We start from the raw sequence: 22265 nt of genomic DNA on the forward strand, positions 1-22265 counted from the left end.
AGAGATTTGCTTAGCCTGCTGGGATGTGGTTAGAAAAATGTTCACGGCAGATAATCCTGACTCGTTAACTCATACTAGACATGTTTCAAGAGCAAGGCTTACAAATGTTCTTAGAACATCTCAAGGAAGTCTTCTCTTATTATTGTGCACTTGTTTGATTGTTGAAATGTGTTCCGTGATGTTGAATTGACATGGAATCTGTTCCACTGTTCCAGAGAACTCCCAAAGTAGATTTCAGTGAAAATGAGTATGCAGAGAAGTCATTTGAATTTTATGACCAGCGTCTGCTGGAGCACACCAAGGGCGGCAACCACCAGGTGGAGGAGTTCTTCAGGCTGCTCAGTCTCTGTCATACTGTCATGCCAGAAACCAAGGAAAATGGTAGGTGCAGAACCTCATGTAATCATGCAGGAAACCAGGGAAATGGTAGGTACAGAACCTCATGTAATCATGCAGGAAACCAGGGAAATGGTAGGTACAGAACCTCATGTAATCATGCAGGAAACCAGGGGAAATGGTAGGTACAGAACCTCATGTAATCATGCAGGAAACCATGTAATCATGCAGGAAATGGTAGGTACAGAACCTCATGTAATCATAGGTGCAGTAATCATGCAGGAAACCAGGGAAATGGTAAACCATGTAATTATGCAGGAAATGGTAGGTACAGAACCTCATGTAATTATGCAGGAAACCAGGGAAATCATGTAATCATGCAGGAAACCAAGGGAAAATGGTAGGTACAGAACCTCATGTAATCATGCAGGTAAACCAGGGAAATGGTAGGTACAGAACCTCATGTAATCATGCAGGAAACCAGGGAAATGGTAGGTACAGAACCTCATGTAATCATGCAGGAAACCAAGGAAATGGTAGGTACAGAACCTCATGTAATCATGCAGGAAACCAGGGAAATGGTAGGTACAGAACCTCATGTAATCATGCAGGAAACCAAGAAAATGGTAGGTACAGAACCTCATGTAATTATGTACAGGAAACCAAACCAGGAAATGGTAGGTACAGAACCTCATGTGCAGAATCATGCAGGAAACCAAGGAAAATGGTAGGTACAGAACCTCATGTAATCATGCAGGAAACCAAGGGAAATGGTAGGTGCAGAACCTCATGTAATCATGCAGTAATCATGCAGGAAACCAAGGGAAATGGTAGGTACAGAACCTCATGTAATCATGCAGGAAACCAAGAAAAATGGTAGGTACAGAACCTCATGTAATCATGCAGGAAACCAAGGAAATGGTAGGTACAGAACCTCATGTAATCATGCAGGAAACCAAGGTAAATGGTAGGTAAACCAGGGAAAATGGTAGAAATGGTAGGTACAGAACCTCAAGGGAAATGGTAGGTGCAGAACCTCATGTAATCATGCAGGAAACCAGGGAAATGGTAGGTACAGAACCTCATGTAATCATGCAGGAACCAGCAGCGGTTTAACAAAAGGGATCCAGGAAGGGAATTTGTCTCCACAGGCTTCTTCTTAGGGCGGAGTTAAACGGCAGTCAGATGGTTACAGTGATAGTGGAGATTAACACATCGTCACAAAAATAATGTTAACTTACTTACGAATATATATCCACTGAATACAGATGAAGCCAGATGAAGCCCAAACAATGCTCAGTTTCAGGGATGATGCAATCTAGACTTGTCACACTAAGTGATATGGCTGCACCTGTTGTCCTACTTCCATTACAGGGATCTTTGCTTGTGTTCCTAACCATTATGCTGGCCCCAGTTGCACAATATTACACCCAGGTCACTATGATAAGACTCCTTGTCCAGCGCTGGGTATATTGACCTGGATCCCTTCTAATGTCACATATACAGCCAGTCTATAAGTGTGTAGTCCATGTATACTAAACATGGTATTGTTGCAGGCAACCTGGAGTATCAGGCTCAGTCCCCTGACGAAGGTGCTCTGGTGTCAGCCGCGCGGAACTTTGGTTATGTGTTCAAGGTCAGTACAAGCTGTAGCAGACGCAGGGAGATCAGTCGTGTTGGCAGCCATCGTTATCACATTAACACATTCGGTGATAATTGTTTCAATATTGGTTCTCAGATTCTACCAACCCTCGGAATATGTGTGAAATTAAGGAGTGTGTATGAGTATGTGTTCATCCCTAAATATTGTCATGTAATAGGTTAATTGTAATGGTAAGTTGAAGGCCCTTTTATGGGCCAAGATTTCTGCATGGATTAAATATTAATCAACACTTTTAGAAAAGAGTTTGACAGTTTTTAATTAATTATAATTTATGTGTAGATTTGACTAAGAAGTATATATGGGCAGTCTGGGTTTGGCCTGAAGAAGCTAGGCTAACCTATCATGATGCATGTAGCATACAGCAGGTGATAGTTCCTCAGGCTGTGCGACTTCTATGTTTGTAGTCTCGGACACCAAACACCATCACAATAGAAGTCCAGGGAAAGCAGGAAGTGTATGATTTGCTGTGCATTCTGGACTTCAACAATGTCCGCAAGAGGATGTCGGTAAGACAACACTGTACAAGATACATAACTCTGTCAGGGTTTGGAAGTTTCAAATAATTCTACTCAGTGAGAAAATGCCAAGATAATGACATACTGGTTCCAAGAAATCTGTGTAATTCTGTAAGATATTTGTGAGTAAGGTATAACAGCTGCTTTGTCCATGTGATGAGGATGTCTGTTGTCCAGGTGATCGTGAAGAAGGATGGTGTCATCACGCTGTACTGTAAGGGAGCTGACTCTGTCATATTCGAGCGCTTGGACAGATCGTGTGCAGAACTGAAGGAAATTACATCGCACCACCTCAATGTGAGTTCTCTTGTCAAGTAATGTAGTCCTTATGTTTCTATTTAGGTTTAGTATGTTTCACAGCTCGAAGAATGCAAGTGTTCAGTCACAGGAAATGTTAAAGGGCAAGTTTACACGAAAATATACCTTTTGTCGAGTACTTTTTCAACGTAAATAGTATTTTTCTAGTTGTTTAACGTCCAAGACAGTACAGATATCACAAGTAATTAATATATTTTTTGCATCATATTGATTAAAACAAAAGGCCTCATAATGGCATAACATTTCAACACTTTTCTTGAGATTTCTACTTTTAGTGTGAGAAAAATAAGTGTATGTTTTCAAGCACTGATATTAACTAATTCAGAAATTATGTTTTGTTTCACTTAAGTCAAAAAAAAGAAAAATTTTCATAAACACTTCCCTTTAAGCTTTTCTCTTCTCCAAGTGCTGCTGCAGGGATTCCTGGTCATACAATATTCCTTGTACCTTATGTGTATTGTGAGGCCCAGCTAACATTGGCTTTAGGTTGTTACAGGGGATTGGTTGATCAGCCTATGTGACTGGTTATAAGGTGGTTAGCCTGTGTGACTGGGGATAAGGTGGTTAGCCTGTGTGACTGGGGATAAGGTGGTTAGCCTATGTTAAAGGGGATTGGTTGGTGAGCCTATGTGACTGGTTATAAGGTGGTTAGCCTGTGTGACTGGGGATTGGGTGGTTAGCCTGTGTGACTGGGGATAAGGTGGTTAGCCTGTGTGACTGGGGATAAGGTGGTTAGCTTATGTGACTGGTGATAAGGTGGTTAGCCTCCGTTACAGGGTATTGGTTGGTTAGCCTATGTGACTGGGGATAAGGTGGTCAGCCTATGTGACTGGGGATAAGTGGTTGGTCAGCCTATGTGACTGGGGATAAGGTGGTTAGCCTATGTGACTGGGGATAAGGTTGGTAAGGTGGTTAGCCTATGTGACTGGGGATAAGGTGGTTAGCCTATGTGACTGGGGATAAGGTGATTGACTGGGGATTGGTCAGCCTATGTGACTGACTGGGGATAAGGTGGTTAGCCTATGTGACTGGGGATAAGGTGGTTAGCCTATGTGCCTATGTGACTGGGGATAAGGTGGTTAGCCTATGTGACTGGGGATAAGGTGGTTAGCCCTATGTGACTGGGGATAAGGTGGTTAGCCTATGTGACTGGGGATAAGGTGGTTAGCCTATGTGACTGGGGATAAGGTGGTTAGCCCTATGTGACTGGGGATAAGGTGGTTAGCCTATGTGACTGGGGGGGATAAGGTGGTTAGCCTATGTGACTGGGGATAAGGTGGTTAGCCTATGTGACTGGGGATAAGGTGGTTAGCCTATGTGACTGGGGATAAGGTGGTTAGCCTATGTGACTGGGGATAAGGTGGTTAGTCTATGTGACTGGGGATAAGGTGGTTAGCCTATGTGACTGGGGATAAGGTGGTTAGCCTATGTGACTGGGGATAAGGTGGTTAGCCTATGTGACTGGGGATAAGGTGGTTAGCCTATGTGACTGGGGATAAGGTGGTTAGCCTATGTGACTGGGGATAAGGTGGTTAGCCTATGTGACTGGGGATAAGGTGGTTTAGCCCTATGTGACTGGGGATAAGGTGGTGGAGCCTGTGTGACTGGGGATAAGGTGGTTATGTGACTGGGGATAAGGTGGTTAGCCTATGTGACTGGGGATAAGGTGGTTAGCCTATGTGACTGGGGATAAGGTGGTTAGCCTATGTGACTGGGGATAAGGTGGTTAGCCTATGTGACTGGGGATAAGGTGGTCAGCCTATGTGACTGGGGGTGGTTAGCCCTATGTGACTGGGTCAGCCTATGTGACTGGGGATAAGGTGGTTAGCCTATGTGACTGGGGATAAGGTGGTTAGCCTATGTGACTGGGGATAAGGTGGTTAGTCTATGTGACTGGGGATAAGGTGGTCAGCCTATGTGACTGGGGATAAGGGGGATGGTTAGCCTATGTGACTGGGGATAAGGTGGTTAGCCTATGTGACTGGGGATAAGGTGGTTAGCCTATGTGACTGGGGATAAGTTGGTCAGCCTATGTGACTGGGGATAAGGTGGTTAGCCTATGTGACTGGGGATAAGGTGGTTAGCCTATGTGACTGGGGATAAGGTGGTTAGCCTATGTGACTGGGGATAAGGTGGTTAGCCTATGTGACTGGGGATAAAGGTGGTTAGCCCTATGTGACTGGGGATAAAGGTGGTTAGCCTATGTGACTGGGGATAAGGTGGTTTAGCCTATGTGACTGGGGATAAGGTGGTTAGCCTATGTGACTGGGGATAAGGTGGTTAGCCTATGTGACTGGGGATAAGGTGGTTAGCCTATGTGACTGGGGATAAGGTGGTTAGCCTCCTATGTGACTGGGGATAAGGTGGTTAGCCTATGTGACTGGGGATAAGGTGGTTAGCCTATGTGACTGGGGATAAGGTGGTTAGCCTATGTGACTGGGGATAAGGTGGTTAGCCTATGTGACTGGGGATAAGGTGGTTAGCCTATGTGACTGGGGATAAGGTGGTTAGCCTATGTGACTGGGGATAAGGTGGTTAGCCTATGTGACTGGGGATAAGGTGGTTAGCCTATGTGACTGGGGATAAGGTGGTTAGCCTATGTGACTGGGGATAAGGTGGTTAGCCTATGTGACTGGGGATAAGGTGGTTAGCCTATGTGACTGGGGATAAGGTGGTTAGCCTATGTGACTGGGGATAAGGTGGTCAGCCTATAACTGGGGATAAGGATGGTTTAGCCCTATGTGACTGGGGATAAGGTGGTTATATGTGAGGTGGGTTAGCCCTATGTGACTGGGGATAAGGTGGTTAGCCTATGTGACTGGGGATAAGGTGGTGGTTAGCCTATGTGACTGGGGATAAGGTGGTTAGCCCTGTGACTGGGGATAAGGTGGTTAGCCTATGTGACTGGGGATAAGGTGGTTAGCCTGTGTGACTGGGGATAAGGTGGTTAGCCTATGTGACTGGGGATAAGGTGGTTAGCCTATGTGACTGGGGATAAGGTGGTTAGCCTATGTGACTGGGGATAAGGTGGTTAGCCTATGTGACTGGGGATAAGGTGGTTAGCCCTATGTGACTGGGGATAAGGTGGTAAGACTGGGTGATAAGGTGGTTAGCCTATGTGACTGGGGATAAGGTGGTTAGCCTATGTGACTGGGGGGGGGTGGTTATAAGGTGGTTAGCCTATGTGACTGGGGATAAGGTGGTTAGCCTATGTGACTGGGGATAAGGTGGTTAGCCTATGTGACTGGGGATAAGGTAGCCCTATGTGACTGGGGTGACTGGGGATAAGGTGGTTAGCCTATGGACTGGATAAGGTGGTTAGCCTATGTGACTGGGGATAAGGTGGTTACCCTATGTGACTGGGGATAAGGTGGTTAGCCTATGTGACTGGGGATAAGGTGGTTAGCCTATGTGACTGGGGATAAGGTGGTTAGCCTATGTGACTGGGGATAAGGTGGTTACCCTATGTGAATAAGGTGGTTAGTCTGTGACTGGGGATAAGGTGGTTAGCCTATGTAACTGGGGATAAGGTGGTTAGCCTATGTGACTGGGGATAAGGTGGTTAGCCTATGTGACTGGGGATAAGGTGGTTAGTCTATGTGACTGGGGATAAGGTGGTTAGCCTGTGTAGCTATGCTGATATGATGACCATTTTACAGCCACATGTATGATTCCTAATTCATTCCATCATTGGCCATTCCAGAGTTTTAGTATTGTAATGCTGCTTTGAGATAACTGAAACATGTTTTACAGTCTTGCAGTTTGGATGCAAGAAGTTGTTCTTGTTGTCATGCTGAGCTCTTCTTTTCTAGGAGTTTGCTCAGATAGGCTTAAGGTCATTGCTGAAAACTGTTGAGTGGAGGAAAAGATATCTGTGCCTCAAAACCTTAGGTCATTGATGAAAACTCTTTGTGTCTGCATGTTGAGTGGAGGAAAAGATATCATGAAGCCAGGTGAGGCAGTGAGATTCAACCTTAGTCTGTCTGTCTGTCTGTCTGTCTGTCTGTGTTATAGTCTGTATGTATCTGCATCGTGTGTGGATCTCTCTATGTGTCTGCATAAATGCCTGTGGTATATGTGAATGTGTATAAGAGTGTCTGCATACATGCCTGTGGTATATGTGAATGTGTATAAGAGTGTCTCGGTGTCTGTCTCTCAGTCTGTCTGTCTGTGTCTGTCTGTGTCTGTTTCAGGACACACCTGTGAATCAAATTCCCACAAATCTCCCACAAAGTCAACTATTACACACTGATACTTAACAGCTAAACCCATGTTTGATGGGTTGTGGTGAGAGGTGAAGCTTGCCAACAACATTTATCTCAGCCACATTCTTAGTTGATGTAAAAGCATGGGGAGTTAGAACCATTGGGCTGCTAAGATGTCTTTTTGAACAAGGGCCAAATGTTATTTTGAATGATGTCTGTCGTAACTAGTACCAGGTGTAATTTCTCCATGTAGGGTACAGATTGTGTGTTGGTGTAATAATCAGTGGAAATGCTGTACCTCCAAGTTTGATGGACATTCCTTGATGAGAAACCCTCTGGAAACTATACACATCAGTTTTGTCTGAAGTAACACCATCCTCTTTGTTCTTCAGTACAACCTTAGAAAACAGAGATGATAAGATGGATGCAGTATTTGAGGAGATTGAACAGAACCTAATTCTCATCGGTGCCTCGGCCATTGAAGACAAACTGCAGGATGGTGTGCCAGAGACCATAGCCAACCTGGCCCTGGCTGGCATCAAGATCTGGGTCCTCACTGGGGACAAACAGGGTACGTCCTTCTACTTCACAGTTCTTTCAGCAAGGTTGCATAGATGACAACTGACGTATATATGTATCTCAAGATGTTTTTTATGACACTATGGGATCCTCAACAGTGACTGGTCAAATTGTTATGTGCATAATTCATATCCAGTAATTGCAATCAAAGTGCTTCACATATGGTCATTATTATTATTTTGAATATGTGTTATAAAAGCTGCAGCTAAAATAACACAACATAGCATCATATTATTCCTTATGAAGTAACAATTTCAGATGCAAATTTTCCAATCATTGACAAAAATATTTGTACTTTGTTAACAAATCAATCATGGTTTGGGAGAAATCTTGTACCCAGCTGATTGGTATCACCAGCTTAGTTTACAATACAAGTGGTAATATAAACATTGATGCAGTTGGTTATTGCCTGTTTGTTTGCCTGAATATACCTGAAGGGACATAGCCTATTCCTTTCACTGCACATAACACTAAAAAAATCCAAAATGCTGAACTCTGTACAAAGGGCCTGGATGCACACTTATCTCAGGAACATTTGGTACTTACTGAGTAATTAGTTACATTCTATTTAAGAATTGTTCTATGAAACAGTCCTCTGCAGCTGATGTTCTCTGGTGTTTCAGAGACAGCCATCAATATTGGTTACTCTTGCCGCCTGTTGACGGAGGAGATGGAGGAGCCATTCATAATTGATGCCGACTCCTACGAGGAGGTAGAGGCCCAGCTGCGGAAGGCATTGGAGGACATCGATAAGATGAAGTCGGGCAAACCACATGATGGTGTCATCTTTGCCAACGGCCAGGGAGCCGTCTATAATGGAGCCAATGGAAATGTTGCCATCTCTGATGAATATGGGGAATTTGCAGTAGTAATAAATGGTCACAGTCTGGTGAGTGAATGTGTGCATGAAAACTTGTTGAATCTTTGCTATTTCGTTGTCAAGAATTACAGATTGACATTTAGTGTTGCAAACTTCGAATACTACACACTATATATATCTGTATTTAAGCTAAACAAAACAAGTGAAAAGGACCCTTGTTCTTTCAAATTTTTATTCATGACATATAAACTAAAGTTATGTTAAAGAGTCTATTTTTGAGTAGCATATGATCATTACTGCTTGTCCAGATTGTCTGATAGTACTCCATGACCACAGAGGACTTGAAGCAGTTAACCATGATGTGGCTGCAGAATATGTATTGGAAAAAGAAAATGATGTCCTCAATAGCAAAGTCTTTTGAAAGGCTAGTTAATGATGATTACAGAGGCCCAGATAAGCTGCGTATCCGGTTAAAATACGCATAGAATATATCCAATTTTGCATTGAAAAATAATTGTTGCGTACCAATTACGCATTTAAACTGTTAGATACGCAAAGAGTTTAAAACAAATGCGTACGGAATATACTTATAAAAATCGCTTGCGTAATGAAAAAGACATCGATTGCTATCAAGTGGTACTGTTAGTATAGGACAAGTGTTGTATTACTGTCAGTATAGGATGACTGATTTTTTATGAAATCATTTCCCTTATATTTAAGTTGGTTTTGATTAGGTATGACATAAGGCAGAACATACCTGCTTAGTAAACTTACTCAATGACACAATACTTAGGTGTGTAAAATGACTGAAATATGCACATATTTGAAAGCAGTGGGTAACGGAAAATGAAATACCCACTCAACATTCATAATACCCGCTCCAAAACAATACAGTGGGTACAGTACCCACATTAGCTAAATCTGATCTGGAGCTCTGATGATTTTTTGCTAAACTTTGAAACCTGTTAGGATTCTGGGACAGAATCAGCCCACTGTTCACCATGCTTGTCTTTCCAAGAGGAGTAGGATCTTCCTGTAAGGATCGCGGGATGGAATAGATCCCCTGTACTTTGTGAGAGGTGACTAACATGAGGAAGTGGTCACAGGGTAGGACACGGTTGACAGTTCCATGGATCCTTGTCAGCCACTGCTTTGAATCTTCCACCGGGTTACTATTCTTTGTGATCACGCTGGATTATGTCCGACTATGTTAAACAGCATTCACTTGCTCCCTACAAATTGCCTGGGCACACTGACTCTGTGTTCCACTGTGTGTCATGTTTGTGTGTGTCAGGCGTACGCCCTGAAGCCGGAGCTGGAGAGGCTGCTGCTGGACCTGGGGTCGAGCTGCAAGGCTGTCATCTGCTGCAGGGTCACGCCACTTCAGAAAGCCCTGGTGGTCGACCTGGTCAAGAAACACAAGAAATCAGTGACACTGGCAATAGGAGACGGGGCCAATGATGTCAGCATGATCAAGAGTAAGTTGCATGTTGTAACTTAATCAGACTTAACCTGAGAATAGGAGTACAAACACACTCATAAAGCAGTTTAAGATCATACAGTGTGCCTTTTTTCTTTGTTGCCCTACATACATAGAAACCCGTGTTAACCTTAATCTAAATAAAAACACCATTCACTCACTAAGTCAATGAGCAGCCTTCTTAAACCTTACCAATTGGAGATGTAATTCAGTGGGGGATATGCTCAGTGCCTCCAGTCTGTGATTGGCTGCTCTGTTATGTTTAGCACCTTCTCTTAACAGTCTCTGAGTTTGTGTAATATATTGTTCCTGTGTATGGTTTCTCAGTGTGTGTTCTGTCTGTCCACAGTGGCTCATATCGGTGTGGGCATCAGTGGCCAGGAGGGGATGCAGGCTGTCCTGGCCAGTGATTTCTCCATGGCTCAGTTCCGCTACTTGGAAAGGTTGCTTCTTGTCCATGGCCGTTGGTCCTACCTCAGAATGTGCAAATTTCTGCGATATTTCTTTTACAAAAACTTTGCATTCACATTGTGCCATTTCTGGTATGCCTTCTTTTGTGGCTTCTCAGCACAGGTGAGAACTTAACTATTTATTACTAATTTTTACTATTTTACCAAATGCAAATATGCCGTAGGGTATGTCTCATATGGTCAATCTTGATTTGATAAAGCCTCTTTGCCTCATGGAGAGTTGAAACTGAATGGCTGACAGTATGTGTTCATATATTCCATTTCAGACGCTGTATGACCCGTACTTTATATCTCTATACAACTTGTTCTACACATCCCTCCCCATCCTGGTCCTCGGCATCTTCGACCAGGTCAGTCAGACACAAATACACTTGTTCAGTTTATCAACGAGAAATCCCTTAACCTCCTCTCATGCTAACTCTTCTTATACTCCTCTGTGTAAACAATTAAAGCAATATTTTTGTGATGTCTCTGAACGTATTTGTGCTGTATTTACAGGATGTAAATGAGGACTACTCCATCCGTTACCCAAAGCTGTACGCACCGGGGCTGAAAGACGCACTCTTCAACAAGAAAACATTTATGTACAGCACCCTTGAAGGCATCATTACCTCCCTTGTGTTGTTCTTTATACCATACGGTGCCTTCAACTTTGCCATCGGTCCAGACGGCAAGACAGAGGTGGACCAGCAGTCCTTCGGCTGTGTTGTGTCCTCAATACTGGTGGTGGCAGTCAATGTCAGGGTAAGAACACTCACTGGACACACTGGGGGCTCCACTGGCACCAGATATAGCTGTTCATAGTTACATCCCTTCAGCACATCACAAACAGTTGAAACTTTATTCAATCTGTTTGCCCTGACTGTGTTTCTTGGTTTGCCCACACCATGCCTGTGTTGCCCAAGTTGTAAACACCTAGGACCTGCAGCACTTCAGGCTTTACTGCCACACCAAGCTAACACCCCACAGTGTAACTAATATAATACTGTTAGAAGCAGTGGAAGACCATACTGACTTGTTAAGTCACTTACTTCATGTCCTGTTTTCTTGGGTGAAGATCCAGGTTAGAATTGATCTTCAGTAACCCATGCTTGTCGTAAGAGGCGACTAACGGGATTGGGTGGTCAGGCTCTCTGACTTGGTTGACACATGTCATTGGTTGCCAGTTGTGCAAATCGATGCTCATGATGTTGATCTGGTCCAGACTCGATTATTTAGACCGCCACCATATAGCTCGAATATTACTGAGTGTGGCGTAAAAATAAACTCACTCACTCACTCTTGGGCAAAAGGCGATACCAAGCCAGTGAGTTTGGTTTGTATATTTCACTCTTGTACTGAGGTGAGATGCATGAAGGGCTGCTGTTCTATGAGGCCATGTTTTGTTAAATTGCTTCCCTTTGATGTGCCAGGATATATCGGTTGTGGTTTCAATCCTTAATTGGCCAAAGTTGTATCTTTTATTCCCTTATGAGGTGACATGCTGTGAATTTGGATGAAAAATGGCTTTGATAGCAGTGTTTGGACTTTCTTTGCTATACTTTAAGCTGTTTGTATTGTGCTTATACTAGGATATGGAAAAGTGTATGATCTGCCACAATTGTGCTTGAGTTACAGTAAGTTATTCCTTTACATATTTTATATATGCCAAATGAGATGCAAGAATTCACCATTGACCTGGATTCCTTCACCTTGTATAAATGTGAACTCTGACCCCTTTGTTCTGTGTTCCAGTGTGCCCTTGACACTTCCTACTGGACCGGGTTCAACCACTTCGTGGTGTGGGGCAGCATCATCTACTACTTCTGCTTCATCCTCGCCTTCTACTCAGAAGGCATCAACTACTTATACGTGGGTGTGGCCTTTGAGGTGTTTTCCTCCGCCCAGTTCTGGTTCAGCCTCCTTCTTACTTGTACAGTGCTGATAGTGCCTGTGGTGGCATACCGTTTCTACCAGACGAACATTACTCCCTCCCTTGCTGATAAGGTGCGGCTACGACAGCGAATGAAGAAGGTTAAGTCACGATCACGTGACCTTCATGTGAGAAGACAGTCCACTATGCGCCGAAGCACAAGATCACTACGATCAGGCTATGCGTTTGCTCACCAAGAAGGTTTTGGCAATCTTATTACCAGCGGTATAAACATGCGAGACCGTGCTGTAGAACGTAAAAAGGAACCAGTCACGCTAACGAAGATAACTCGCCATGACAGTCACAAGGCAGTTGGAGCATCAGGAAATGGTGTATCAGATAACATTATCTATGTGGAAAGGTTGTGATGTCCTTCATGACAAGAACACTATTTTTAGATGAAATTTGCCTTGATGTATATATTTGATGTGCACTGGTTAACTGACAAATATTGGTTCTTGGAATTGGTACGTCATGTAAGACATGTTGGAATCAGATTTATGCAGAAGTTGTTGTCTCCCTTTGGCAGCCCACTCTGAAAGATGACTTTACCTAGGTATATACAAAAGATAAAATAACAATCTCGATGACATTAATCAATAGATATTTTTTAACTACATTTTACAATAGATGTTATCTATGTATTTTTACAATTCGTGACCACATTGACAGTTCAGCAGTGAATTGGAGGGAGATACCTCATGAGAAATTCAGGGACCAAAACCATACTTCCGTACATGGAGATGATAAATGGAGCCTCCGCCACATGTTGGACACAATACTGACTTGGGCTGGCTATCAGTGCAGATCATAAAGATCGATTATTGTTATTTATAACTAAATATCAATCGATTATCGATAAATATTGGAGAAGTAACTTTGAGCAAAGGAGTCTGAAAGAAATGACTATATTTCATGTCACTAATGATTGGTGCCTTTATATGCATTTATTACTAACACCTCAGCATTCAGAACATAATTTAGAAGCAGCTATGAATAAAGACCTAACATTGTATATTTTGTGAATAAATTGCAAAAAAATATTTCACAAAAGTCAATGTACAATATTATCGGTAACACAATTTTATTGTCAATAATCATTAATCATTTTTCCTATTGACTATATTTCTGATTATTGATCATTTTAGCCAGCCCTAATACTGACTGTGGTTGACGGAAACATTCATGACTTGTCTGCAAGTGAATGAACACACGGTATATTCACCAGCATAATGATATAGTGTACATATACTTGTTACATATGTTAATACAAAGACATGTATTTAATTGTAAATAATAGAATTTTACCAAAACATAATGTTGATCATAATCATTTTTATGTATGATCTGGTTTCAAACCACATGATGTTTTCTCATATACCAAAGTTTGGTATTGCACATGAAATACTTGATGTTATATTTGTTGAAATGGAATATAAGCAAGCGATGGTTGCTTAATGTTAGAGAATTGACTGCACTCTGTCTGTTTTCAAAGATATTGAATCATCATGCTTAAAGGCAGCAGCAATCTGATGCGAGATGTACGTGTTGGTGATTGTTAACCCAGTGGCTGTTGAAATGTTTAAGTCGTGTATTCTAGTTTTAGCTGCGTGCTGTGTGTCTATGTTCTCCTTTAGTTTCTATGGGACATCATGTCCAAACAATTCTCTATGGGACACCATGTCCAAACACTCCTTTAGTTTTTATGGGACGTCATGTCCAAACACTCCTTTAGTTTTTATGGGACGTCATGTCCAAACACTCCTTTAGTTTTTATGGGACGTCATGTCCAAACACTCCTTTAGTTTTTATGGGACGTCATGTCCAAACACTCCATCAGCAAGGCAGATCTATTGTGTATGTGATAATACCAAAATAATGTCCAACTTTTAATGCACAGTATTGTTATATGTTGATGTGTACAGGATGTAGGAACAGTCAGCTTTACACGGTTTGATGGTCCCTCAGCTATGGTGTAAATAGTGCACACTCTGCTGTGTGGCTGTTTCAGTCACAGGTGCTTCAGTCCGAGCTGGAATTCAGGAATTTCAAAAGTAGTGTAAAATATTAATCAGATGGTTTAAGGCATATTTTACAATTACTAAGAAAACAGGTATGAACCTGCAGAAACGCTCCAGGATTTACCTATTAATTTAACTGGTAACTCAGCCTTCTTTAAACAAGATGGCTGGTTAAGATAGTGGCCAGTTTAAATAAAGTCTTCACACTGTTGTAGTGTTGTGTGTGACCTTGAGTCCCTGGCTGAACAAAGGTCAGGTTACATTGTGTACTTACATTTTAACTACGTCAAACTGATGTTCAAGGCTGCCAAACCAAACCAAACTACTGTTGAAAGCTGCATGCGACTCGACTATATTACAAATATGAGTAAAATTGCTCTTTAAAGACTTAATGTCATTTGCAGGAATTTAGGAGCACCTGTTGAATAATATTACTTGGAATTGTCTAAAGGAGAAAGAAAAACACTTAATTGTAATGGTTAATCTGAGTTTTCCTGAACTGAAGTACAGTGTCAGCATTAAGTCATAGTCAGCATAAACTGCAGCTTAGAAGCATTATGCTCAGGACCGATATGTAATAGCTGGTAGAGTATATGAAGCTAATGCTATCAGATGGTCATTAACAATGTTTGAGAAGTATTAAACAGTAATCAGTACACAGGCACTATTGTGCGATTTAGTCGACAGTCTCAACATTTGAACAATGCATCTGATTTTTCAGCAGTCTTTGTTGAACATTTGAACTGTGAAATGTCATAATGTGCACATTATTAATTTGTTAATAGATGGATATATTTTATTTAGGTTTGATCTCTTCAGAATGCAATAATTCTGAATTATTTTTATTTCCTGTATGTTTGAGGGAAAATGACACTTATATTCTTTAGTAAATACATATCACAGAGGCAGTAAAGGCAGTAAAAGAGTTGGTGCCCTTTGCTGTTGCTAAACCTTTGATATTTTTAATTTCCATTTGGGAACAAACCATCTACCTATGATAAAGATTCCTCAAAAGAATATCAACATATCTTGTTTTGTTTTAGTTGTGTGTAAACATTTCCTGTATTTTATATCATTTATGACTTTGTGTATATTGTAGTTTCTAGTTGTTGATGAAGGGCATGGAGGGCTGACACTTGCCCAGCAGTTACACTTATACCACACAACTGTCAGTTCACCTGACCGAGTCAGTCACTTGTATATATACAAGCTTAATATCAGTGTAAGGTGGAGGCTTGTCAGTAATGAAGCCTTTAAATGTTATGTCAAAAAGACTAATAAGAACTTTTAAACAAAATAATTCAAACAATTTTTTAACCTCATGACCCTATAGCTATAGTCTGTTTGCAGTGAAAACGTACCGATGAATATTACTTTACCCCCATGTAATACAAACCAATAATAGCGATTTGAAACTATGATCGTTTGTTAAACAACTTTTATCTTAAGTTGAATAGAATTCTGAGATTTAAATGTTCAGTTGGCAAGGTAAAATTATGAGGATTCGCAATCTTAATTTCACTTTATTCGATTAACTTTTTTGTTTAAAGTGAAATTCATCGGTACGTTTTCACTGCAAACAGACTATAAACAATGTTCATTTCTGCAGTAGGTTTATGTTATGTTTTGTTGCCTACAAGTTGGTGCGAAGATGGGAGGGCAATGAGTGGGTTGGTTCTGGGTAGGTTACTGTCTACACAGGTCATCAGGCCTAACCCAACCCAGCCCTACCTTGGTGGATGTGTCAGTGAATTTGTCTACACTTGATAAGTGCCAAATCATATAACATGAATGTAGAATATTGCCTTGGATTGTGAATTAAACAGAAAACAAAAACATATTATTTTTTTGTGGGGAAGGTATTTCAGTTATTCCATTTTAGAAAATTGGGAAAGCGTCACTCCATGGGATGATAATATTTCCAATTATTTGTTTTTTGGTTTGTGTTATTGTGTAAAGTGAGATGTTACACTGCCAAATTTTTACCATTTTATGTTTTCACTTAGCATGGTACTTTTGTTTATAGAACTGTGCATGGTGGCCATTGCTTTTGTTTTGTGCTAGAAATTTCATGAAAGGGTAAAATTTCAAGTTTGAAATGTTTGAACAAATTTCTTGGGATATCGTTTTCTATTTAATTCACATCCATATATGTATATATATTGTCATGACTTTGAGGGAGAAAGCTACAATGTCAATATTAAATGTGTATATAACACTGTGGGTTGTCATGGAGCTTAATAACACATTGCCAAGTAGATATATGAAGTGTGTATGACACCATTGTATAGTAATACTAGTCACAAGTTACACCAGGCCTTGGCCAGACTCCAGGTGAAAGGTCAGCATATCAGTGTGTATTAGCTGATACTTGATACTTGGTTCATGAGAAATCCTTCAACATTTAGTGCTAATCAGCAAGTTACGTGGTGGCAAAAATCACTCAAAGGGGGGATTCAGGGGGTTCTGGATCCGCCAATGTTATTTAAACATTTTGTATTCCCAACATGTTGTCCATGTCTTGAGAATCGTACGGACATGATGGCATGTGTATTTAGAATAGAACTATGATAAATTTTGAAACACTGTTTCCCTGTTTCCATTACCCCTGTAAAAGTTACCACTCTTGTGTGATGCTGAAGAACAAGAAACCATTCATCCTAACAACAGTTATGCCTATCGGTGTACTTGTCATTACAGAAATAAGTCATGGTACAGACATTTGTACAAGAGGAAGTGTCTTTGAGTTCAGTTAAATGTGGATATATACTGTTATTTGTTGTCCTGTACATAGGTATTGGGAGCACCATCTTTCCAGGAATGTTTCTTGTTGATTTCATGTTTCATATGCAAATTAAATGTACTATTTACACACAGATATCATCTTGATGAAACTATTTTTAAACTATTTTGTCATCCTCAGTGTGATACAAAATGTGTAAATATTTATTAATATGAATTAAGAAATATGTTGCCATTGCTGCACCATTTCCGTGGTGACGATATATAAATATATATCTATATTTTGTTTGTATATTATATACCCTTGTTTCTTTCAGCCAACTCTAAACGTCCTATCCCAACTGAAGCCTGTTCTTGTAAATGCTCTTAAGGGGTATTTTTGCACGAATAACTGTCATAATAATTCTAGTGATTGAATGCAACAGAACCATCTTGTGATGTTGAAATACTAAGTGCAATTTTTTAGATGCAGCTGGAAATTTCTTGGTGTGTATGTTGTGCTGACATGGAAACATTAAGAGTTTTGTAAATAGTATTTCTGACACTTGTCATAATAAAGAGAATGACTTTTGAACACAATGATACATAATAAGACAAGATGTTGTTGTAGATATGTGATGGTCATCTATGTATTGTTGAACTGCTTACAATGGCCTTCTTGGTGTTGCTTGAGAAGAAGTAACAGGAGGGACATGAAGTGCTCCAGAGTAGTGTGAACACAGACATCTGTCTGTCAGTGTTACGTGACAACTGAATTTGCTCCCTGTGTGTTCATAGTATAAATATTCTATATATGAAGTGTGCTTTATTCTATCTTTATAGAGCAATGGGCATTCTTTTGTATTGATTCAGTGAACTTTGCTTGTGAGTTTGACCTTGTGAGTGTCTACCTGACAACTACTTCAATGGCCTCAACACAGCAACACAATACTTTAGCCTAACCACTGACCTTGGGTGAATCTTATCAGCCTTGACCTTTTCTGTAAATCTCATCACTGATCTTTGTCTGCATCATATCATTAGCCTTGACCTTACCCTTAATCTCATCGCTGTCGTTGATTCAAACCCTATCACAAGCTTTGACTCTTTCCCAAAATCTCAACCCTGACCTTGACTTCAGCTGGAACTGACCTTGGTTCTAACTCGTCTATACTAATAGTGAAGGTGAGCTTCAGTGAAGCCAAATCAAGTATCTCACATCTCTGTTCAGCTCATCCATGCATTGAGTGATGATACCTACACGCATGCCATCACCCAAAACCTCTGCTTCATGTGGGATATCTCAGTGGGCTCATTACTCTATCTACATGGCGGGTCCAGTATATTTCCACTCATGATATATGCAGCTATCATGAGTAGTTTCATCACTACTGAGGTACAAGAGTACAAGTGTCATATATTGATTAAAACAATTGGGGATCATGAATATGTTTCTGGATATTTATATGAAGTTGTGTGCTCAGTCTTCAATACAAAAGAATATCTCAAAGAGTTATCGTAAACCTTACCTTTCTGCTCGTACATAGAGGCAGTCCTAGCTAACAGGGTGTACACCTTCACCTACCTGTCATTGCTAGTTCAAAATCACTACAAACACCATCCTATTTCATACACAGCAGACTTTACTTCCGGTGTTGTTATTCAAAATAATTATCCAAGCTCGCACAAAATAAAACATCTATCTTCGCTGTAGCCATCCAGAATACTAGCTGATATCACCCAGTAGAGCTAATAACAATATTGACCAGTAAACAGTTGTGAATTTATCTGTGTGCTGATAGTTGATATGAACCAGTGGTGACCAATAAACAGTTGTTTGTCCATCCAACTGAGACAAGAATATGACCCAGTGATGATACTAACAATATTGACCAATAAACAGTCCTGTAGTCACCTGTATGAATACCTCATATAACCTAGTGGTGAAAGTTGTCGGTGATGCTAATACACTATTGAGCTAATGTGATGTTGTAGAAATCTGTCAGCTGATAGGAATCAACAGTCATGTCAATGCCCTAGTCTCAGTATGCCATTAACCATCCACATGAATCGCCGATGCTCCTGAGCATAATCACCTTTGATATATGTTATGTACAGTGGAGGCCATCTGTGGGGTACTGGTACAGCCAGAAGCCATCTGTGGTCCCTGGTCTATGGGTTACTGGTACAGGGGGAAGCTTACTGTGGATTACTGGTACAAGGGGAAGCCATCTGTGGGGTAGTGGTACAGGGGAAGCCATCTGTGGGGTACTGGTACAGGGGGAAGCCATCTGTGGGGTACTGGTACAGGGGAAGCCATCTGTAGGGTACTGGTACAGGGGGAAGCCATCTGTGGGGTACTGGTACAGGGGAAGCCATCTACTGTGGGGAAGCCACTGGGGTACAGGTACAGGGGAAGCCATCTGTGGGGTACTGGTACAGGAGGAAGCCATCTGTGGTGTACTGGTACAGAGGGAAGCCATCTGTGGGGTACTGGTACAGGGGAAGCCATCTGTGGGGTACTGGTACAGGGGAAGCCATCTGTGGGGTACTGGTACAGGGGGAAGCCATCTGTAGGGGTACTGGTACAGGGGGAGCCATCTGTGGGGTACTGGTACAGGGGAAGCCATCTGTGGGGTACTGGTACAGGAGGAAGCCATCTGTGGGGTACTGGTACAGGGGAAGCCATCTGTGGGTACTGGTACAGGGGAAGCCATCTGTGGGGTACTGGTACAGGGGGAAGCCATCTGTGGGGTACTGGTACAGGGGGAAGCCATCTGTAGGGTACTGGTACAGGGGGAAGCCATCTGTGGGGTACTGGTACAGGAGGAAGCCATCTGTAAGGTACTGGTACAGGGGGAAGCCATCTGTGGGGTACTGGTACAGGGGGAAGCCATCTGTGGGGTACTGGTACAGGAGGAAGCCATCTGTAAGGTACTGGTACAGGGGGAAGCCATCTGTAGGGTACTGGTACAGGGGGAAGCCATCTGTGGGGTACTGGTACAGGAGGAAGCCATCTGTGGGTACAGGGAGAATCCATCTGTGGGGTACTGGTACAGAGGGAAGCCATCTGTGGGGTACTGGTACAGGGGGAAGCCATCTGTGGGGTACTGGTACAGGGGGAAGCCATCTGTAGGGTACTGGTACAGGAGAAACTCATCTGTGGGTACAGGGAGAAGCCATCTGTGGGGTACTGGTACAGGGGAATCTATCTGTGGTCGCTGGTACAAGGGGAAGCCATCTGTGGGGTACTGGTACAAGGGGAAACCTGTGGTGCCTGCGTATCTGATAAAACAAAGTGTCTGCTTGTCATCAGTTCCTTGTGAATGAGTTTGCTGTCATACATCGGATGTCAATAGATTGTACTGTCAGTGACATTTGTGTAAAATTATTTTGTGAAATTATGCATATAACATTTTGTTACATTGCTATGCACTTTTATGTGTTTTTATTGGTTTTACTTTAATTTTGCAACAAGTCATATCATTTCTTCCATTTGTTTCCATGTTATTTTATGTTGAAAACAATAACATTTCAATTGTTGTGTTATTCATCTGTTTTAACAATATTTGTTAGGTGTTTTCACAAAGTGAAGAGGTTCTGTTTGAAATATTCCACACCTTTTCCTTACTAAAGAGTTTCAACTTAAGTAATTATGTTGACAACTCCCGATCTAATTCCAATATTCACCCAAGCTTCAAGCATGAAAATAAATTACCAGCAACTAAATGGAGTTATTTATTAAACAGATTTATGATGTTTCCTTGGTTGGCAATTAATACTGGCAGTTTAAGGCAGACTTGGTTACATATACGCATTGCTTGTCCCTCCTTACTTGCCATCAGGGCGACTACAGGGATCACGTGGTCCGGCTCAGTGGTTTGATTGGGTCTTTGTCATCTTACCCCATGGCCTGCCGCTGTGATCATAATACCAATCGCTGGGTTGTCTAGTCAAACCTAATAAGTCATAGGCTGATACTCTGGAACATTTTTGACGGCTGCATCTATCATTAAGCAAATCTTATGCATAATCCCCAAGCCTTGACTGTAAAAGAACTGTGCAATACAGGTTTAGGACAAATGTTGGTAATTGTGGTCATCGTTGATACCCTGAATATCTGAGGGTTGAAACAGCAGATCGTGACTTCATTCAGCTCGGTTCTATTCCTGAGTACATTCAGTTGATGACCCTAAGGGTGCTTTGGAGTTATGCTCTGGCAAACACTGGTTTGTCTGATCCAGAATTAAACCCATAACAGGCTGCCTAGGTTTACAGTGAGCTAACTTTGGTTGTCTCTATTCACTGGTGTACAATTTGTCTTCATCTTGTAGTGGGCGATCATGTCACTTGTATGTGCTTTGTACGTTCCAGCAGTGTGTCGAACTTGTCACATCTTTGTACTTTGTACGTTCCCTACAATGTCTGGATCATATCAGGTGTGTTCCAGCAGTGTGAGGATCATATGAAATGTATTTACTTTGTTCTGGCATTGAAAGGGTCATAAATTTTAGGATACTTTGGGGGGACATATTCATGTGTACATTCCGGCAATGTGAGGATCATATTAGTTGTGTATAGCAGATTGTCTCGGCTCTGTGAGGATCATATCGGGCTGTTCAGTTCCTGGTCCTGACAGTACATTCTGTATAGATCCCATCATGCTCCTCCTAACTGCTGGTAGCCATATTTTGTAACATTCTCAAATTTACAAGTGATTTTTTTCTGAGATATGGCAATAAAATGAATTATTTTCAAAATGAGTTTGTAATTTATTGAACTTACTGTGTATCAAGAGGCTAGATATAAGTGTGGTTGCCTTGAAAATGTCACCAATCCTTGTTTTAGTCAGTGCTCAAGCCTGGAGCAATTTGGGATTCAAACCAAGACCTTATTGTTTATAGCTGTGCCATAGCCGACTGGGTCATCATTGCACCTGGTAAAGAACAGACAGTGCAAGAATAGATGAGCGCGCCAGGTGAACGAATTCCAGATAATACCTCTTGTATCTTCACAACAACAGTCAGTCACAGGATTGTGTAAGACATGGGGGCCAAGGTGCTGACGTCGGATTGCCCCTTCCTATTCCTGGAAGATCCACATTTAACTGGCCCAAAACCAATTAAAGAATGAGTGAGTGAGTTTGGTTTTATTCCGCTTTTAGCAATATTCAAGAATATCAGTGGCAGGGGACACCAGATATGGCTTCACACATTGTACCCATG

At 41.6% G+C, this 22265-nt stretch overlaps 1 protein-coding gene across 1 annotated transcript in view; it reads left to right on the forward strand.

Moving 5' to 3' along the window:
- LOC124261726 (phospholipid-transporting ATPase ID-like) overlaps positions 1–13341 on the forward strand; it is a 105698-nt gene extending 92357 nt beyond the window's left edge. Inside the window, exons 14-26 of the mRNA XM_046696075.1 lie at positions 216–381; positions 1893–1972; positions 2404–2505; positions 2692–2811; positions 6645–6683; positions 6724–6785; positions 7430–7608; positions 8240–8505; positions 9731–9914; positions 10266–10489; positions 10653–10736; positions 10885–11130; positions 12121–13341. Coding sequence (XP_046552031.1) covers positions 216–381; positions 1893–1972; positions 2404–2505; positions 2692–2811; positions 6645–6683; positions 6724–6785; positions 7430–7608; positions 8240–8505; positions 9731–9914; positions 10266–10489; positions 10653–10736; positions 10885–11130; positions 12121–12666 — 2298 coding nt within the window. The 3' untranslated portion in view covers positions 12667–13341. The remainder of the gene's footprint in view (positions 1–215; positions 382–1892; positions 1973–2403; positions 2506–2691; positions 2812–6644; positions 6684–6723; positions 6786–7429; positions 7609–8239; positions 8506–9730; positions 9915–10265; positions 10490–10652; positions 10737–10884; positions 11131–12120) is intronic.
- The last annotated feature ends 8924 nt before the right edge of the window (positions 13342–22265 follow it).

Source organism: Haliotis rubra, unplaced genomic scaffold (assembly GCF_003918875.1).
Source record: "Haliotis rubra isolate DU_JTF1 unplaced genomic scaffold, ASM391887v1 Scf805, whole genome shotgun sequence".
Classification (NCBI taxonomy): Eukaryota; Metazoa; Mollusca; class Gastropoda; order Lepetellida; family Haliotidae; genus Haliotis; species Haliotis rubra.